Source organism: Geospiza fortis, unplaced genomic scaffold, assembly GCF_000277835.1.
Source record: "Geospiza fortis unplaced genomic scaffold, GeoFor_1.0 scaffold333, whole genome shotgun sequence".
Lineage (NCBI taxonomy): Eukaryota > Metazoa > Chordata > Aves > Passeriformes > Thraupidae > Geospiza > Geospiza fortis.
Window position 1 is genome coordinate 2232258 of NW_005054347.1, and position 15859 is coordinate 2248116.

General features: G+C 38.9%; 1 protein-coding gene across 7 annotated transcripts in view; it reads left to right on the forward strand.

Moving 5' to 3' along the window:
• The window catches only part of ST3GAL3 (ST3 beta-galactoside alpha-2,3-sialyltransferase 3), a 176022-nt gene that overhangs the window by 42870 nt on the left and 117293 nt on the right, over window positions 1-15859 (forward strand). For all 7 annotated transcript variants that reach the window (XR_004081944.1, XM_005423104.2, XM_031058694.1 and 4 more), the window contains one exon: window positions 6703-6745. Coding sequence is in view for 5 of the 7 variants with exons in the window: in XM_005423104.2 (XP_005423161.1) it covers window positions 6703-6745 (43 nt within the window). In the remaining 2 variants the exon portion in view is untranslated. The remainder of the gene's footprint in view (window positions 1-6702; window positions 6746-15859) is intronic.

Consider the following 15859-nt stretch of genomic DNA (forward strand, 5'->3'; position numbering starts at 1 on the left):
TGTTTGTGTAATTCTCTTCATGGCTGTCTGTTCCCTTAAAAGATAAAGCTTGAGCAGCTGAGATGAGTGTTTGATGTTATGTCTAGGCTGGTGTTTCAGCTGAAACCATTTCAGAAAGAAGGATGTCATGCTCTGAAGTTAGGGAAACAATCAGGACACGGGGTGTTTGAGGAGACCTAGATTTCATTCACTGCCTTAGACAGCTAATGCTCCTTTCATTTTTTTCTTTCCTCTCTAGTTACTTTGTTTTACTTTGTTGCTACCAAATCAAACATTGGACCTTGAAAGTTAGATTTATACCCCTGCTATTTTTGTTCAAGACTTTTTCCTACCTCCTGTGTCTAACATCAAGCTAAATTTTTCTTCTCTAAGCCTTGGATAGGAGTGCACTGGATGTGCAAGTTTCCCAGATGCTACTGAGCTTGCTGAAAATACTGAATACCTTTGGGCTGTAGGCTTATGCTCGTGTTTGATTGCGGTGCTGACCACTGATTCATTGCAGATGTTCTCACTTGCAGGCTTAAAAGGTGCTAGTTCCAACATTACAAGCAACCAAGTGTTATCTAGGTCTTGCTCAAATTGTTTGCATGTATTAACTCTTCTGGATTCCCAGACTTTGGTTTAGAGTAGCTATCTGCTGCAGCTCATGTGCTTGTGAAAGCCCACATTAAGACCATGCTTCCAAATGCTGAGTTCACACTGACAGTGGAGTGATCATCTGAGAATTTAAATCTGTACTTCTTTTGGAGTTTGCTGTTAGTGATTCCTTAAGTCAAAGTCCATAACCATTTCGGGAGAAGCTGTGAGAACTCTGGAGGAAAGTTTCTCTGTTTCATTCAGCCGCTGAAGATGCTCAGATAACCATTTTGTGCAGGATGAGGATAACCCTGTGTCTGTCCTACCAAATACAACTCCAGAGTGAATTTGATGACTGCTTGCCTACCACTCTTTTGGCCTGGAGAGTGGTATGGATGGAGGCCAGGAACAGAAATGCAATTGAATGAGGTATCAAATGGGTAGATACCTCTAGGTAGGTACCAAATGGATAGATTCCTAGCATAAGAGAAAAACTTTGGTGACTTGCAGAAGATTCCTTGCTGTTTATTTGATTTCTCAATGATACTCTGATAGTACAAATGTCTACAGTTTCACACTCTGATATTTCCTGGATTTCCAGATCAGTGGTAATTAACTTTAGGTGTTCTTGGTTTGAGGAAAGCAACTTTAATTAATGTTTGGAGCTGATGTGGTTCTAGTGTGTTGGGGTTTTTCACCCAAATTGCATTTCTGTCTTAGCACTATGTGATAATGATGTGAAAGGAGAGATGAACTTACTATGCTGTATATTTCTTCATTTCTGTAAGGCAGGAAGAAAAAAGGGAAATACATGTATTTTCTCTGCTGGTTTTAGTGGCTTTTTTCTGCAGAAATGCTTTTTCCTTTTCATTCTCGATTAATGAGGTTCTACTTCATTCTTTATTTTTCTGAGTGTAGACTGTGGGAGCTGCTTGAATCTTTGCCAGTGACTGTCATGAAGCAGTTTCGTGGTCCTTATGTGACTTTGCCAGTGTGTTCAGTATCATCATCTGTCTTCTTATTAATGCTCTATTCCTCCAGTTGAAAATACAGCTGTGAATGATTTGAGGTTCAAACGTCAAGAAGTGGCTTAATGAATGCCTCAAATTAAGAGTATTTCAATGAGATTTTTCTCTCTCATGTGACATCTCTGCATCAAATCAGCACATCTTGTAAGTCACTAAAAGCCAGTATAGATTACTGTTTTGTTAATATTGTTCTTGACTTTTATTAGGAAATACGATAAACTTTATAGAATAAAGAGTATGTTGGGAGACTCAGTAGGGCAGCATTAACTCCATTTGCCAAGTGGACTCATGGCAGTAAATGGAACAACTGTTTAGCAAAGACTGTAATCTGACTTGAAACAGATTACTTCCTGGGAAAAGTGAAAGGGCACATGCAGATCATAGGAGGAAAATTTTCATCTTCCTATCAGAATCTTTCCTAAATTCAGCTTAAAGCAGTCAGTTGCTTTTCTACCATTGGAGGTAGCTATAGTTTTATTAGGATGTGTAGATGTGGATCGGTGAGGTAAGCTACTGATGCTGGGCTGCAAGGGCTGAGCACTTCTGCTCCTGTGGATTGTTACGGAGCAGGGAAAGGCACCAGGGACTGGGCTTTGTCTTACCAATTTTCTTGGTGTTTTTCTTGATGTCACCTGGCAACGTGGAGAAAAAGGCTGGTAAATGTGTATGCAAAAGCATGAGTGGGGGTGAGAAGGAGACTGAAACACAGGCCTGCATGCAGTCCATGCAGGGCTGTGCTGAGAAGCTCGGGTGGCCTCAGCTGTACCACTTCTGAACTTGCCTTTCCAATCTTTTTTATTCCCTGGTTATTTAAGAGAAGATAATGTTTTCATCAGTAAATTCCATCACTGAAGAGGTTAAAGTGAAAATCCTAAGGAAAGGATGTAACATTAGGTCTTTGTTTATCCAGTACTTTGATTGTTGCTCAGTAGTCCTGACTGCTATTTTTTTTAACCTTGCAATAAAAGCTTTCTTTTGTCCTTTTCAGCTGATCCATTTAACATGACTTTTTTTTCATTAATTCTTTCTTGTCTCTCGAGTTCTAGCAGAATTATTTTACATTGGTGAACTTTTTTAACTGTCCATATGTGTTTTCTTAGTCCAAGGTGAATGTGATGTGTTTGGCCTTTTTCATTGCAGAATAAGTTATTTTACTTGTGGCCTTTGCTGTAGATGTAGAACTTGCATGTGAATAGTGACCAGGGCTTGGCTCATATGGATCCTCAATTCTGCAGAGACCAAACTGCACTGGACAGGATGAAATGTATCAGGGTGGTCTGAGCATCCTTGATAGGACTTCTGTCTTTTGAGAATCATACTGATTTCTTTGACAAACACAAACATTTTGAATAAAATAGTGAAATTAAATCTTCTGCCTTCCCTCCTGTACTTGCAATTACCAGTTAAACACAGAGCTAGAACTGCATATAGACTGTCTTTTAAAAAAAAGTTTAATTTTCTATTTCTGCTTCTTTATAGCTATATTGGCTGCAGATACAAGAGGCAACTTGAATACTTGCTAGATACTGTACACTGGCCTTTATGGCTTCCTGGGTGGTCTGCATGGAGTTTTCAGACATGAGACAATGCATCTCTCACTTGCAGCCTGGTAGCTGGATTTCTGTTGGATTCTTTGGAGGAATTTCCATGCTAATGCCAACGTTGAATTTGGCACGGGATTTGCATAATTTATAGAAATTGCTATGCTTGGCTCTATTTCTGTTCATGTAATCCCAATTACATGCTTTATTATGAAATAGTTGTCAGTTCTTAGATTCTTATTCAGTTCTGATCTTCCTGGAAATGTAGAAATGCATTTTGGTTTTGACCTAAGATGACCTCTTGTTCTTATGATGCAAGATGGTGCATGATGAAATTTCCCCTGTTTGTTCATTTCTGTGCTTCTGTTCACTGCTGTACCACATTGTCAACTGAGATCTGTAGGTCCTTAACACAGGTGATTGTGATCTTTAGAATGACTTGTTCTCTTCTAATAATGTTACTTTTATCCTTCATGGGCCTTTCAGTCTTCTGTGGGCTGATAATATGAAGTCTTGTTCAGATTACTCCATGATGTTCTTCTGGGGGATGCAAACTTAGTTCTTTATTACCTTTACTCATCTTTTGCTTTAAAAGCAGATCCTGTGCCCCAGAGCCGTGGAAGTGTCTGGTCTGGAAATTGGTGGGTCAGACATGGCCTGGGCTGGATCAGACCTACCAGCATGGTTAAATGTGAAGGGAGCTCTCCAGGCTGTACCTGTGAGTGGCTCTGCATTGTCCTTCAGTGTAGAGACTCCTAATGATTGGGGTGCTGGGGGAGGATCATCATGATGATGTTAGTGCAGGCCAACATCAAACCGCACTTAACATGGCCAGCTAGTCCAAGCTGATTTTTGGTGAAGTCTTTTTACCTTATTCTCTCTGACTATTTTGTTCTATTTTCTCTAATATTCCAGCACTTCTTTATTACACTACATGAAAAAGTGGAGAAATATTTCTGTATATCAAGGGGTTAACTTGGTGAGTAAGGCTTTAAATTAAGGTTATGGGAGGAGGAAGAAACCTGTAAGGGCACAGAGACGTGGCATGAGTGCCAAGGCAGGCTATTGCCATCTCTATTTTCAATGGAGGAAAAGGTAGAAATGGGACTGCCACTTTCTTGAGCTGTGAACTGTGTGATCAGTTCAGTTCCTTTCCTGTAATTGTCACACCCCGACCAAACTGTATTTTAGATTCAGTTGTACTTTGATTGTGTGGATCTGTGTTTCATCTTGTTTTAATTTAGATACGTAACTCCAGACAAGGATTGCCTTTTCCTGCAGCTAGGCTCTGTGTGTTTGGCTTTCTTCAGATATTTGGGACTTTATCTGTCTTTTGTGAATCCAGGCCACTTCCAGCCAGCATGTGGGCAGACTTTTGGCCCCTTTTGGTAATTGTAGTGATACAGCTAAATGACACTGGAAGTCTGTATCAAGACTCAAATTTTTGCTAAAAAGGAAGATAACTTAGAATCTGTAATTTTGTAGGGTCCTAGTGTCTTTCCTGGGGAAACAGCATGTGATAGAGATTGATTTCTAAGCTAATAGTAATGCTGACTTCCAAAAGTGCCTGTGAGGGTGAGATGGCCCGTGGTGAGGGCAGCATTTCTTTGCCTGCAGTCGCTTGCACATCTCACCTGCCAACAAGAGGAAGGGGCGTGGATGCTTCTGGTTTGAGGTTACAGCCTGAAACTGTACTTACACCCTTCTGAAAATCAAGAACATACCCCTGCATCTGGCTTGAAACCAGAAATGTTGTTTTGTCTTATAATACTTGTTTTTGGAAGTGCCTGTTGCAAGGTAGTGCAAAGTAATTTCAGTGAACATGAAAACTTAAAGCCTAGGGAAGGTGAAACCGTTGTGACAAACAGAAGATAAATCTTGTGAAACGTTGCAGTGCAGGTCTGTCCTTAGTGTTTAGCTCATATGTGTGTTGTGGTGCTTTGGTTGCAAAGCTGATGAAGTGCTGAGTTAATATAAAGTCCAGGATGTTGTTGTAGTTATGAGGTGATGTATCTCTTATTGCATTTCCTCTTTTTGTATTTCCTGTTGGAAAGAAGGCAATGTTGGTTTGAATGAGATAACACTGATGGCAGATAGGTCAGTATCTATAGATGGTTTTTAAAAAAGAGTTATTAAAAAAAATTCTTTGTGGTTTTTTGCTTAGTACAGATGTTAGTTTTGGGAGTCAGAAGGGTTAATAAAAATTGAAGGCATGTTTCTTTTTATGGAGTGGATACCTTCCTATGCACAATCCTACTGGCGGAGGAGGTGAGGTTCTACAGGACATAATTTCTTGTGGGAGGAATAAACTGGGAAGAAATTATGAAGGAAGCAGCACATGGGGGAAACAGAACTGTCAGTATGTATCCAGAAGAGTGGAGGAGAGATGCACAGGTGGAGTGGGGATGGTGGGTGGCACTCGGGTGCTGGCAGGGAACAGACGGTATGTGCCAATATCAAGTGTGCACGTGTTCTATAGCTTCTGTTACCTAAGTGATGTCGAATAGAAGACTTCCCTTGGCTCAGGAATTAAATCCTAATGGGATTGAAACCAATGGCACAGTTTACATTGGCCTGTCTGGTGCAATCATTGTGTCTGAGGTACATGTTTAGGCTTGGCTGTTCTGCTGGTAAATGAGAGTGAAAACTTGTGATCTTCAGAGGTAAACTACTGCACCAGAAATCCTAGGGGTGTCTCATGAGAAAAGTAATCTTGTATTTCCAGTGAGGTCTTTCTAAAAGCTTATGAGAATTTTTTTCTTGTTGTTTCTTTTAATCTCTGATTGGGTTATCTTTTACTTCTCTGTATTTTTTTATTGTATAGCTGTGAGACCCAGGGGTCCTCAGTGTGAGGAAGCCCCTGAGCTTAACCCAGCACAAGAAGAACACTGCACCTTTTCCTTGTGTATCTCATGTGAATTCTAATAGTTTTAATTTTTGTATCCAGTGTTTGATTTACAAGATCACAATATATTCGGGGATGCTGTATTTTGTACATGAGTTGCATATGTTCTGAGTGATTTTGTTTCTGTAGCTGTCCCCTGTTCATGGCATAAACTGACTTTGCAGTTTTATACTGAAAAACACCTGAATTTTAAGCATTTTTGCCGCCGTGAGTGGCAAAAACCTTTCTCTTGAAGAAGAGCTGCTTGATTATGAAGTTGTGGGTTGGAATGGACAAGGAATGAAGAAAAATTTCAAAGCTCTACACATCAGAACTTAGGAGGAATGTTTTTCATACAGTTTAGTGTCAAGATTATTTGTACAGCAAGCAGGAAAGCTTTGTTTATCACTGCCTAAGTGGTTTCAGTAATACTTTTTATCACTCTGGATAGCTTGCTTAATTCTGGTGATTTCTGAATTAGTGGTTACCCATGTGTTCTCTTGCTGTGGTATTTCCTGGAGACTGAGAAATGTTAATTTAGGAATACTTTGGAGTAACAATAATCTGTATTGACAGCTGCTATAAGGACTTGTTTCTGTTCGGTTTTGGTGCCTTTTGCAGAGGAGACTCTTGCAGCTTTTATGATATTGTGTCCTTTGCTTTTGTTTTCCAGAATATGACAAACTGGGCTTTCTCCTGAACCTGGACTCAAAATTGTAAGTAGAACAGTAGGATTCTTCTTAATTTCTGTAGTTACAGCTTTCTGTTGTTAGCAACTTTTATGTCACCTAGGCAGCTGGCTCACTAAATTCTATAATTCTTCCTGGGACACCCAAGTCCTGCAGCAACCTGGCAATTACAACTCCTTTCCTTGCACTAGGCTTTGCAGGCCAGCTTGGATTGTGGTTCACTGTCATTAATTCCTTAATAACTGATCAAGAGTCTATAAATACCCACTTGAAGCCATGACTGTCAGTCTGCTCTAGATATCCTTCTCTTAACCTTCCAATTGAAAAATGAATTATAGATGTGAAAGCGGAAGAAATGTGAATCTACAATTTGCTGGGATGCTTAGGAGTTTATATTTCCTTCTACTTGTTCCTTTAAAAATGGATATTACTATTTTTGTTGATGAAATAGAGCGGAAAGAACCTCAGCACAAGGCGGGGACCTCTTGCTATGTCAGAAGGACGCTGCAGTGCTGAAGGATGAAGATGCTTCTCATGCTTTTTGCCTTAAATCAGTCGAATTGAGCCTGGGTTGCCGAACACTAGGGGTCAGTAGCCACCCTGTTTCTGGGGTCAGCAACCTGATGGAATTTTTTGGTATTGGGAGCAAAAACACTACGAAAAGCCTTCCACATAAAAGGACCCAGAACCAATCTCGTGGTTTTGAATGACTTGAGAATACATTCCCTGCACAGCATGTCATGTCAATATGAACCCCATTCTTAATGTTTTGAAAATATCATTGTACCTATAGGGTGAAACAATTCAGTTTAGTGATCATGAGCAGCCTGTGAGCTTCCATAATGGAATAAAAGCATCCTAAGTGTGTTGGGAATTGCTGCTTGCAGGAGATGAGAAAGTCTCTAGGTAGGAACTTCTTTGCAGAAGCAGCTGGGTACATAAACTCAGTTATAGTAACATATGGCAAAAAGATTGCAGAATGCATATGAGAAAGAAGGAATATTGATTATTTGTTTATTAATTTTCCTCCAAAGGCTCTGTATCTTGTTCAGTGGTCAGGAAGGATAGCATTGACTGCATGAATAGCTCAAGGTTTCTTTCTGCTCTCCTTCAATGTAGTGTTCTACACAGTTTTTGTTGCATGCTGTCTGGAATGCATGTTGGTGGCACAGTTACCCATTTTCTTTGTTAAATTTTCTGTGTTGGGACATCCTAGTGATTCAGGAACAATAGTGTGTGTACCCATAGATGAGATTCACATGACACATTACCGTCAATTTATACATGTAAAAGTCAAAGCAAAAAGACGAATCCAAAATTGTGAAGTGGGTAAAGTAACCTTTGAGTGAATGTCTCGGTGTTGGAGAGGAAAACTGTTTTTTAGCTTTTTAACTAGACTGATTTTTTTTTTCCAGGCTATTTCTGTGTATTTTGTAATGCCCAATTTATTGAACACGCCCGCTGCCTGTCCACACACAGTTGTCATCCCAGTCTGTGCTGCGTCCAAACCACTGCTTCAGTCTTCCTCTTCCTTCTCCTTCTGCTTGCACTGTCCTTTGCATTTTGCTTTTAGCAAATCCCCTTGAGTCTTCCTTCCCCTCAGGCCTCTGTGCCATTCTTCTTCCCCTTCTTTGCTGACTTACCTGTTTGATTACAGCGCTCCAAGGCACAGTCTGCTTTTTCTTATTCTTCAGCATGAGGCCAAATGAGGGTTTTACCTGCTAGAGGGCTTCCAGAGCACTGATTTATTTTCTTAAAACCTACCCATTATAAACTCTCTATTAGTTTGATTAAAAAAAGATTTTGTTGACTACTTAAAAAGATATACTCTAAATATGCATGTTTATTTTTCAAAGTCCTAGAGTTAGCTTCTAACAAGAGTTGTAACAAAATCAGCATGATTAAAATAAATACTACAGGTTAACTTAAGGGAAAAGAAAGCAAGTACTGTATGTAGGTGAAATAACTTTTAACTGCAGCTTTGTAAGGTGTTTCTTTTTGGTTTTTTTTTTTTCCTTTTCTTTTTGTTGTGGTTTATTTGTTTCTTCTGTAAAATTAAAGCTGATCCTGCTTTGAGAATAGAGCTGATGACCCGCAAACTTCACTTCTGGCCTGAATTATTCTTGATTTTTTTTTTCTTTTTAATAGCATGGAAGACAGAAAATGGCTGAAAATACCATAAAATGTAGGAAATAATTTGGGAAGAAAAATGGCTGATAGTGCAGAGGACTTAGCTACCATTCTACAAGTTCACCTTTGTTGGTCAGAAATTTTGTGGTACCAAATTTCTAAGTACAGTCTGAATTCAGTGGGACTTAGTGGTTAAAAATACCTGCTGTGACTGAGTCAAGATGGTACCATCACAGAAGCACTTTCTGGTTTAAAAAAATGCTTAGAGTTGAAAGGGGTAATATGTTCTGCACTGATGACTTTACTGGCAGAAATAATTGAATTGTGTCTGTTGTTGTGATATAATCACTCTGGTGGAATCTTGCCATAAATCATAACTTTATAGGGTTCACTTAATTGTCAGCATGTGAGAATCTTGTGTGACTTGAAGCACTTAGGGCAACAATTAGTTTTCTTTGGATTCTTTTTCTTAATCTTTCATTTGCTCAAAACCTGTTGCTGGCTGTGTCAGTTGATGTCATTGAAGCTAATGGCCCATAAGACTAACATTTTCTGCAAAGGTGGATCTGCATTACACCTTAAGTGCTCTGACTTGCATTTTGGATGTCACACAAAGGAAAACATTTGACATAAGTAAGTAGTAATGTGTCCATTTGCCTTTGCATCTTTAGATTTTTTGTGCATTGCTGCTTTAATGTCCTCTACCCTGCAGTTGTCCAGGGCTTTTATTCAGATATAGTTCAGTCTGCTGTAGTTACAGGAATGTAATGGTTTTGTTCTCCCTGAATTCATGGAAATGCTAATGAAACCAGATTTGTTCACTTTGGAAGGAATTCTGTCAGAAGTGCTTGAGTAGTGTTTTCTGTGAGAGCTGATAAGTGCCTGGCTGTAATTAGGGAGGCTGGCATGGACAGGAATCTCACCTGTGAGGGGATGGCCGCTTTTAAAGAGGCTTCATGGAAATGACAGCTTCTGCCCAGTCTTGTTGGAAGAAGAATATTAAGGTGGAAGATGGAGCCTGGGAAAGCTCTTCTTTAGAAAGTCTAACAGCTTTTAAAGGGCAGGATGGTATCCAGGTGGGGATTGTTAATGACACACAGGGTGAATGGAAAGCTGAGGACTTCCATACACAATGCAGTTTATGAATGAGTTTTTCCCTTAGTCAAAACAAGACCTAAGTCTCCTTAGGACCAGGTTAGTGAAAAAGATCTGTTGCAAAAGGAATTTATCTTTTAGTTATGTTTGTAATAACCATAACATCATTGCCAGAATTAGAATATCAAAACCAAATATGCACTAAGTGAAGAAACAGGCCAGTTGCATCTGTTTCTCCCTGCTAAAGAGTTTTCCCAAGCAGCAGGAACCTTTTTAAAACCTGTAAGGATAACATTTGCTGGTTGGGCAGAGAAAAACACTTATACAAAAACGTTGATACAACTCTCAGATTTTCATTCTTGGGGAGGGCAATAGTTCCTGAACAACTTGAGGCTATCAATCACTTTGGTGACTCAGCCAGTGGATTACTGGGTGCCACCAAACGCCAAGATTTGCAGTCACTTCTAACATCTGTGCTTGGCAATGAGTTGCATGCTTTTGTTATTATTAAATATTTACATTGTAGTAGTTCTTTGAGACTAGCCAGGTCTTAGAAACAAGAGTCTCATTCACTACAAATTCTGAATCATTCCCCAAGCAAAATCTATGTTTGCATTGAATTAAATGAGATTTCCAAAGGAGGATCGTGAACGTGGAGTTAATTATAGACTGTATTTAATGCTTATTAAGTGGGCCAAGCTGAAGGTTGTATTGTCATTCTTCTGTTACTTAGTACTCTCTGAATGCTTGGTTTAGTCACCTTAATGACTGCTTTGAGTCTGCCTTGGCAGATTGCAAGTGTAGGTTCATTTGTGTTGAGCATATGAAAAGTTCCTTTTTTGTAACTCATGTTATTTGGGGGCTTCTCCCTTGCATTGTGCTTCTGTGCCACCTTTCCCTCCTGCTCTGCTGGTGTGTCATTTCCTCAATGGGATGGAAGCTTAGTGACTGTTTCTGCCCCTCTTTCAAACTCATCCTTCAGAAACTACTTTCATAGAGACTTCAGCAGGTACACTGGGGGTTTGATGCTTCCAACAGAGAACAGCTAGGAAATTGGTAGATATTTTCACCTTCCACCATAGTCAGTTCAAAACCTTGGATGTCAAAATCTCACTTAATGAATGATGGGAAAATCTTCCCAGGGTTTGACTTTGGGGAAGAACCAGTCACTCATAAAGTTTAACAAATGTTAGGAGATACATGTGAGTTTCATGGAATCATTTTGCACTTAAAACAGGGGGTCTTATCATTTTCTTTCAAGGTAGGAATAGGAAAAAAAAGTTGTTGCCCCTCTCAATTGGAAAAATGATTATAAGATCACTATGGTTAATCACAATAACATAACATTAACATATATGAGTACACCATATTAACTATATGATATATATTTTATATTGGTATATATTTTATATTGTGTACTTTGGGAATCTTTAGGCAGAACTTAACTAAAAGAAGGAATATTTTTCCAATAGGCTTTGTGTTTTGCTAGACATTTTGTAATGTTGTGTATTTACATATTTCTTCAGTATAGAATAGATTGGGAAAGTGCAACAAAGATTTTTTGAATATTCATGATGATTTCAACTTTGTGTTAAAAAGAAAAGACAAAAAAATTGTGTCTTGGTGGGGGGGGAAGGCAGAAATAACCTTCACCCTGCAAACTCAAATGAAACTTGATCTGGACTTTGAAAAGACCATAAAATGGAGGGAGTTTGGGCTAGGGAAACACACAGATTGGGTTACTTATGTTTGTTGAAATTTCTTTACTTCAGAGCTTTAATAATGAAGAACTGAAACAGAGCCCCTTCCCCTCATTTTCTTTCTAGGCTGGGAGGCTGCTTTGAAACTATTTGTGTCTTTGTGTGGTACTTTGCCATTAAACACTGTAAAAATAAGCAGTAAACGTGTTGGAATGCTGGACTTTCCCCATGCCTGGTGCTGTGGGATTTCTTTCTGCCCTGGGTTTTTTTTTTCAATTTGTCTTTTTGTATTCCTGCAATCCTGAATGAGGGACAAAAGAAAAGAAGTCCCAATGATATCCTACCCTGTCCAATACTAAGAGTGTCTCTCACAGGCTAAGTGAAAGGATCCTGACCATCACATGAAGAGTGTCCTGATGCTTTTTCTGAAAGATTATTTAAAGGCTTAGCATGCTTTATGACACTGGTATTTTTCTGGCAATTAGTTATTTCTCTTTCATTTTAGATTTTTAATTCATCTCCTTCTACCTAATCTCTTCCATTCTGTACTAATTGTTTGAGCAATTGAAATAGTTAAGAGAATTAACCCAAGCTATTTATAGCAATTCAGTTACCTGGCTGTTTGTTGTTCATCCATTGAACCTCTCCCACATTTGGGTGGGATGTAACTGCCATCCCTGGTTTTGTTTTGCTCTTCTTAATTAATTTCAGTTTGTTTCAATTTTGATCCTTTGTCATTCTGATAAAGATTTCTTATGTGAGTCTTTATTATGTAACTTTGGGATTCCTGTGTTAGACACAGTCTCAGTTGATGAAGAAGAAGATAAAAATTGTAGAATTCAGAATTGCTGGCAGCTTAGATAGAATTGATTCATTGCTTGATTTGTTAAGTGCAAACAGAGTCAAGAACTTATGTTTGGTGCATTTAAAAGGGCCAGTTTCCTGAAGCTGGAAGTAATTATGAATCAAACCATGTGGGAAAAGCATGTAAAGCAAGAAATATGAATGGCTGGGCATTGTTTAGACCAGTTTTATACTGTTTGTCCCAAAAGTTCAGTTTCATAAGAAAGAAATGCTCATGGAAAAATAGTTTTATTGCGAGTATAAGGGGAGACAGTGATAATGTATTTATAGAAAAGGTAGAAGTGTGCAGTAAATGCAGAGTTTTGTTCAGCTTGGATGAAGGGAAAAAATGCTCTCCTTAATATTAACAATAAAATTTCAAGCAGTAGATACCTACGTTTATGTGCTTTAGAATGGGTATGTCTGGATAAGATTTTTGAAAGAATTTCTGAAAAAATAGCGGAGGACTTTTTGGACTACTACAGAGTATTAAGAAATCTTCAAACACTAGGGATTCTCCATATCCTTGGCAGAAAGTTGAAGTGCAAATATTTTAAAAGCAAAAGGCAATGACTCATAATCTTTTCAACCCATTTTTGATTTTGAGATCAATAGCACATTTTCTAATATGAGTTTCCACAGAGAAAAAAGAAGTAATACCAATAGTTCCAGTTATTGTGCACACTAAAAAATGAACACTTTTTAAAGATGGGCTTGTTCTTCAGGTGAGTATCCACGAAGGTGCCTGCTATGTGTGAGATTGATTTCTTTCTTGATATGTCTGTCTTAGTCCTAAGTTTGTACATTTTGTATTCTTCTAACCGGCCAGACGAGTTGCATAAAACTGGGAAATCTCAGTTCTTTTTTCCCCTTTTGTATGTGGAAGGTGGAATGCTTACTTTGCTTGTAGCTCTTCACCACAAGTAGCATCAACCTAACTAAATGTTTATTTGTTTTCCTGGAGTGAATATGGTTATAACTAGTTACAAGTTTCTACTATTGTTGTCCTGCTACTGTGGGTCCTGCAAAAGTTTTTACAGTTGTTGCATTCATGGAAGGCTAAATTTGCTTTAGTAGCAAAACTCTGTTCAGGTAACATCTAATAGCTCATAAATGGCATGGAGGTCATCATGTTCCTTTGTTTTCTTGAGATAAGAGTGCATTAAAGAGGTCTGTTTTAAAACTCAGAGACAAAATGTCTTCCTAGGAAGACATTCTTGTTCCCTGAATAACTTCAAAAAATTGAATGAATTGGGCTATCTAAGCATTGGTTATTCCCAAAACTTCAGTTAAAGACATTTTGGTTTTGATAGAAATTTATGCTAAAACACTGGCATTCATAATTTTATTCTTGATCTTGGTCATAAAGAGCAAAACACCAGCACACATTGTGGAAGCAGGTGACGTGTTGCTGCCTCTATTGAGTCAAAGCAGTTATGAGCTTATCCTTAAACTGATGCAAGAGCTTCCTCTCTTGAAATCCTGAAGGTGTGTGTGTGATCACCAAGCATCAACCCTTTTGTGCATGCCTGTAAGCCCAGCAATGTCCCACCTCCAGAGGGAAACCTACTTCCCTTTTGTGTTCTCCTGGAAATGTTGTAGGGAACCCTCATCAGATGATTGAGTGGGAATCAAGTGTATTCCAACAGGTGAATATTATCTATTTTATCAAGCCTTCCTCTGAACCTTGTCACTTACTCTGAAGAGCACTCTTGCTATGGTACCCAGACATAACTCAGTTGCCAGCCCTTAATTTATAAGCTGGCTCTGAGGAGGTTTTGTAAGTGGAGTGTTTGGGAAGAGATATATATATAGTATACTCAGTCTGCCTCTAATTTTTTCTTCTGCATTGCTATCATGTGACAAGAGACACCAAAGCTTTGCTGTCTGCCTCATTCTGCAGAGATTGCCATACATAAATTTTAAGAGTGTGTAGTAGGTCATCAAGGCAGGAAAGAGTTTAGTGGAACAAACACATACAGACTTCTTGTGTGCTGAGGAAGGACAGTAAAACCAAGACCTACTTTTAACAGCTGTGATTAGCATCTGTTAGGTAAGAAAACAATATCTTATTATGCTGTGAGAATGGAAGAAGCCTTATTGTTGTGCTTGAGGGCTGTCTAGCAGAAGAGAGCAATGAAGGGGATTGAAGGAACCCTGTTAAATATAATCCAAGAGATATTTTATTTTACTTGGTCTGTTCTCAGTCTTAAGACTGGAAACCTGATAGTAAGTTGTGATGAGTAAAGACCACTTTATTTTATTGTTCAAGGACTGAAGGACAAGGTAAGTTTTGATTAGATTGATAAATTTAGGATGTGCTTTTTCCTTCAGGAAGCATGATGTTGCTGCTGGCATCCTTGAGAAATCTGCCCTGGAGAAGTACTCCAAAGGACCCCAGACCTGACTAGGACTGGTGGAAGAGGTGATAGGGTGTGATGCTCCCATTGCAATAAACAAAATGTGATCAAGGCTACTTTGCAGCAGGAAGGTTAATGGCAGCTGTGTCTGATGTGACATGTTTGGAGAAGGAGTCATATATAGCAGTTGTCGCTGTAAGATGTTTTTGAGGTTATGGGTGTTTAAATAAATTGTGAGGCTGAGGTGAGATTTTCTCTATTTGCTTTTGAGAAAACCAGGCAGTTAAATTAATTGTAATGAAATACTTTTTACTGTAACATTACAGAGAAGCTCATGTGATTCTTTCCCAGTTCACAGCAGAAATTAAAACAGGCAGAAATGCTACTGCTAACACTAGCTTGCAGCCCCACTCCTGCTCTAAGAAATCAGACTCAGGACCACAAAGGGAGGGACAGAAAACTGAGAACATGTATGTACTGTTCCTGCCTTGTCTGCCATGCAATCTGTTCCAACTCATCAAAGAATAAACTGAAAAGCCAACAAGCAGTGTTTTAAATTTCCATATTGAATGTGTTTGAATAATTCTGGTTGATTTCAGACTTCTAAATTCTACTTAGAAATATCTTCTCCCTGGCTCCTTAAAAGAGTTAATCTTGAAGACCTCAAAACTGTGAGTGGTGTCCTGTACAGCTGCAAAATGTCAGGTGCCTTCCTCCTGTCCCCTTTCATCTTCTGTTAGTGACCCTTTCTATATCATTGAAGGCAAAAATTCCCAAAGGTGCTTGTGTCACTGGACTGTTTGAGTCAGGGACTCTTGATCTGTACAGGAGTCAAAGCTGTATTTTAACATCTTGGAACTTGGCTCAGATGATTTTGTCAAGTGTTGCTATTTTGGTGAATTAACAAGGTGAGGGTAGGCTTTGTCTTGTTAACAAGGGAAGCCTATGGCTCAGCCTTGGAGCTCTCCTTTAGCCTTTTCTCCAAACAATTTGGAAAAAACATTTCTCTCTGT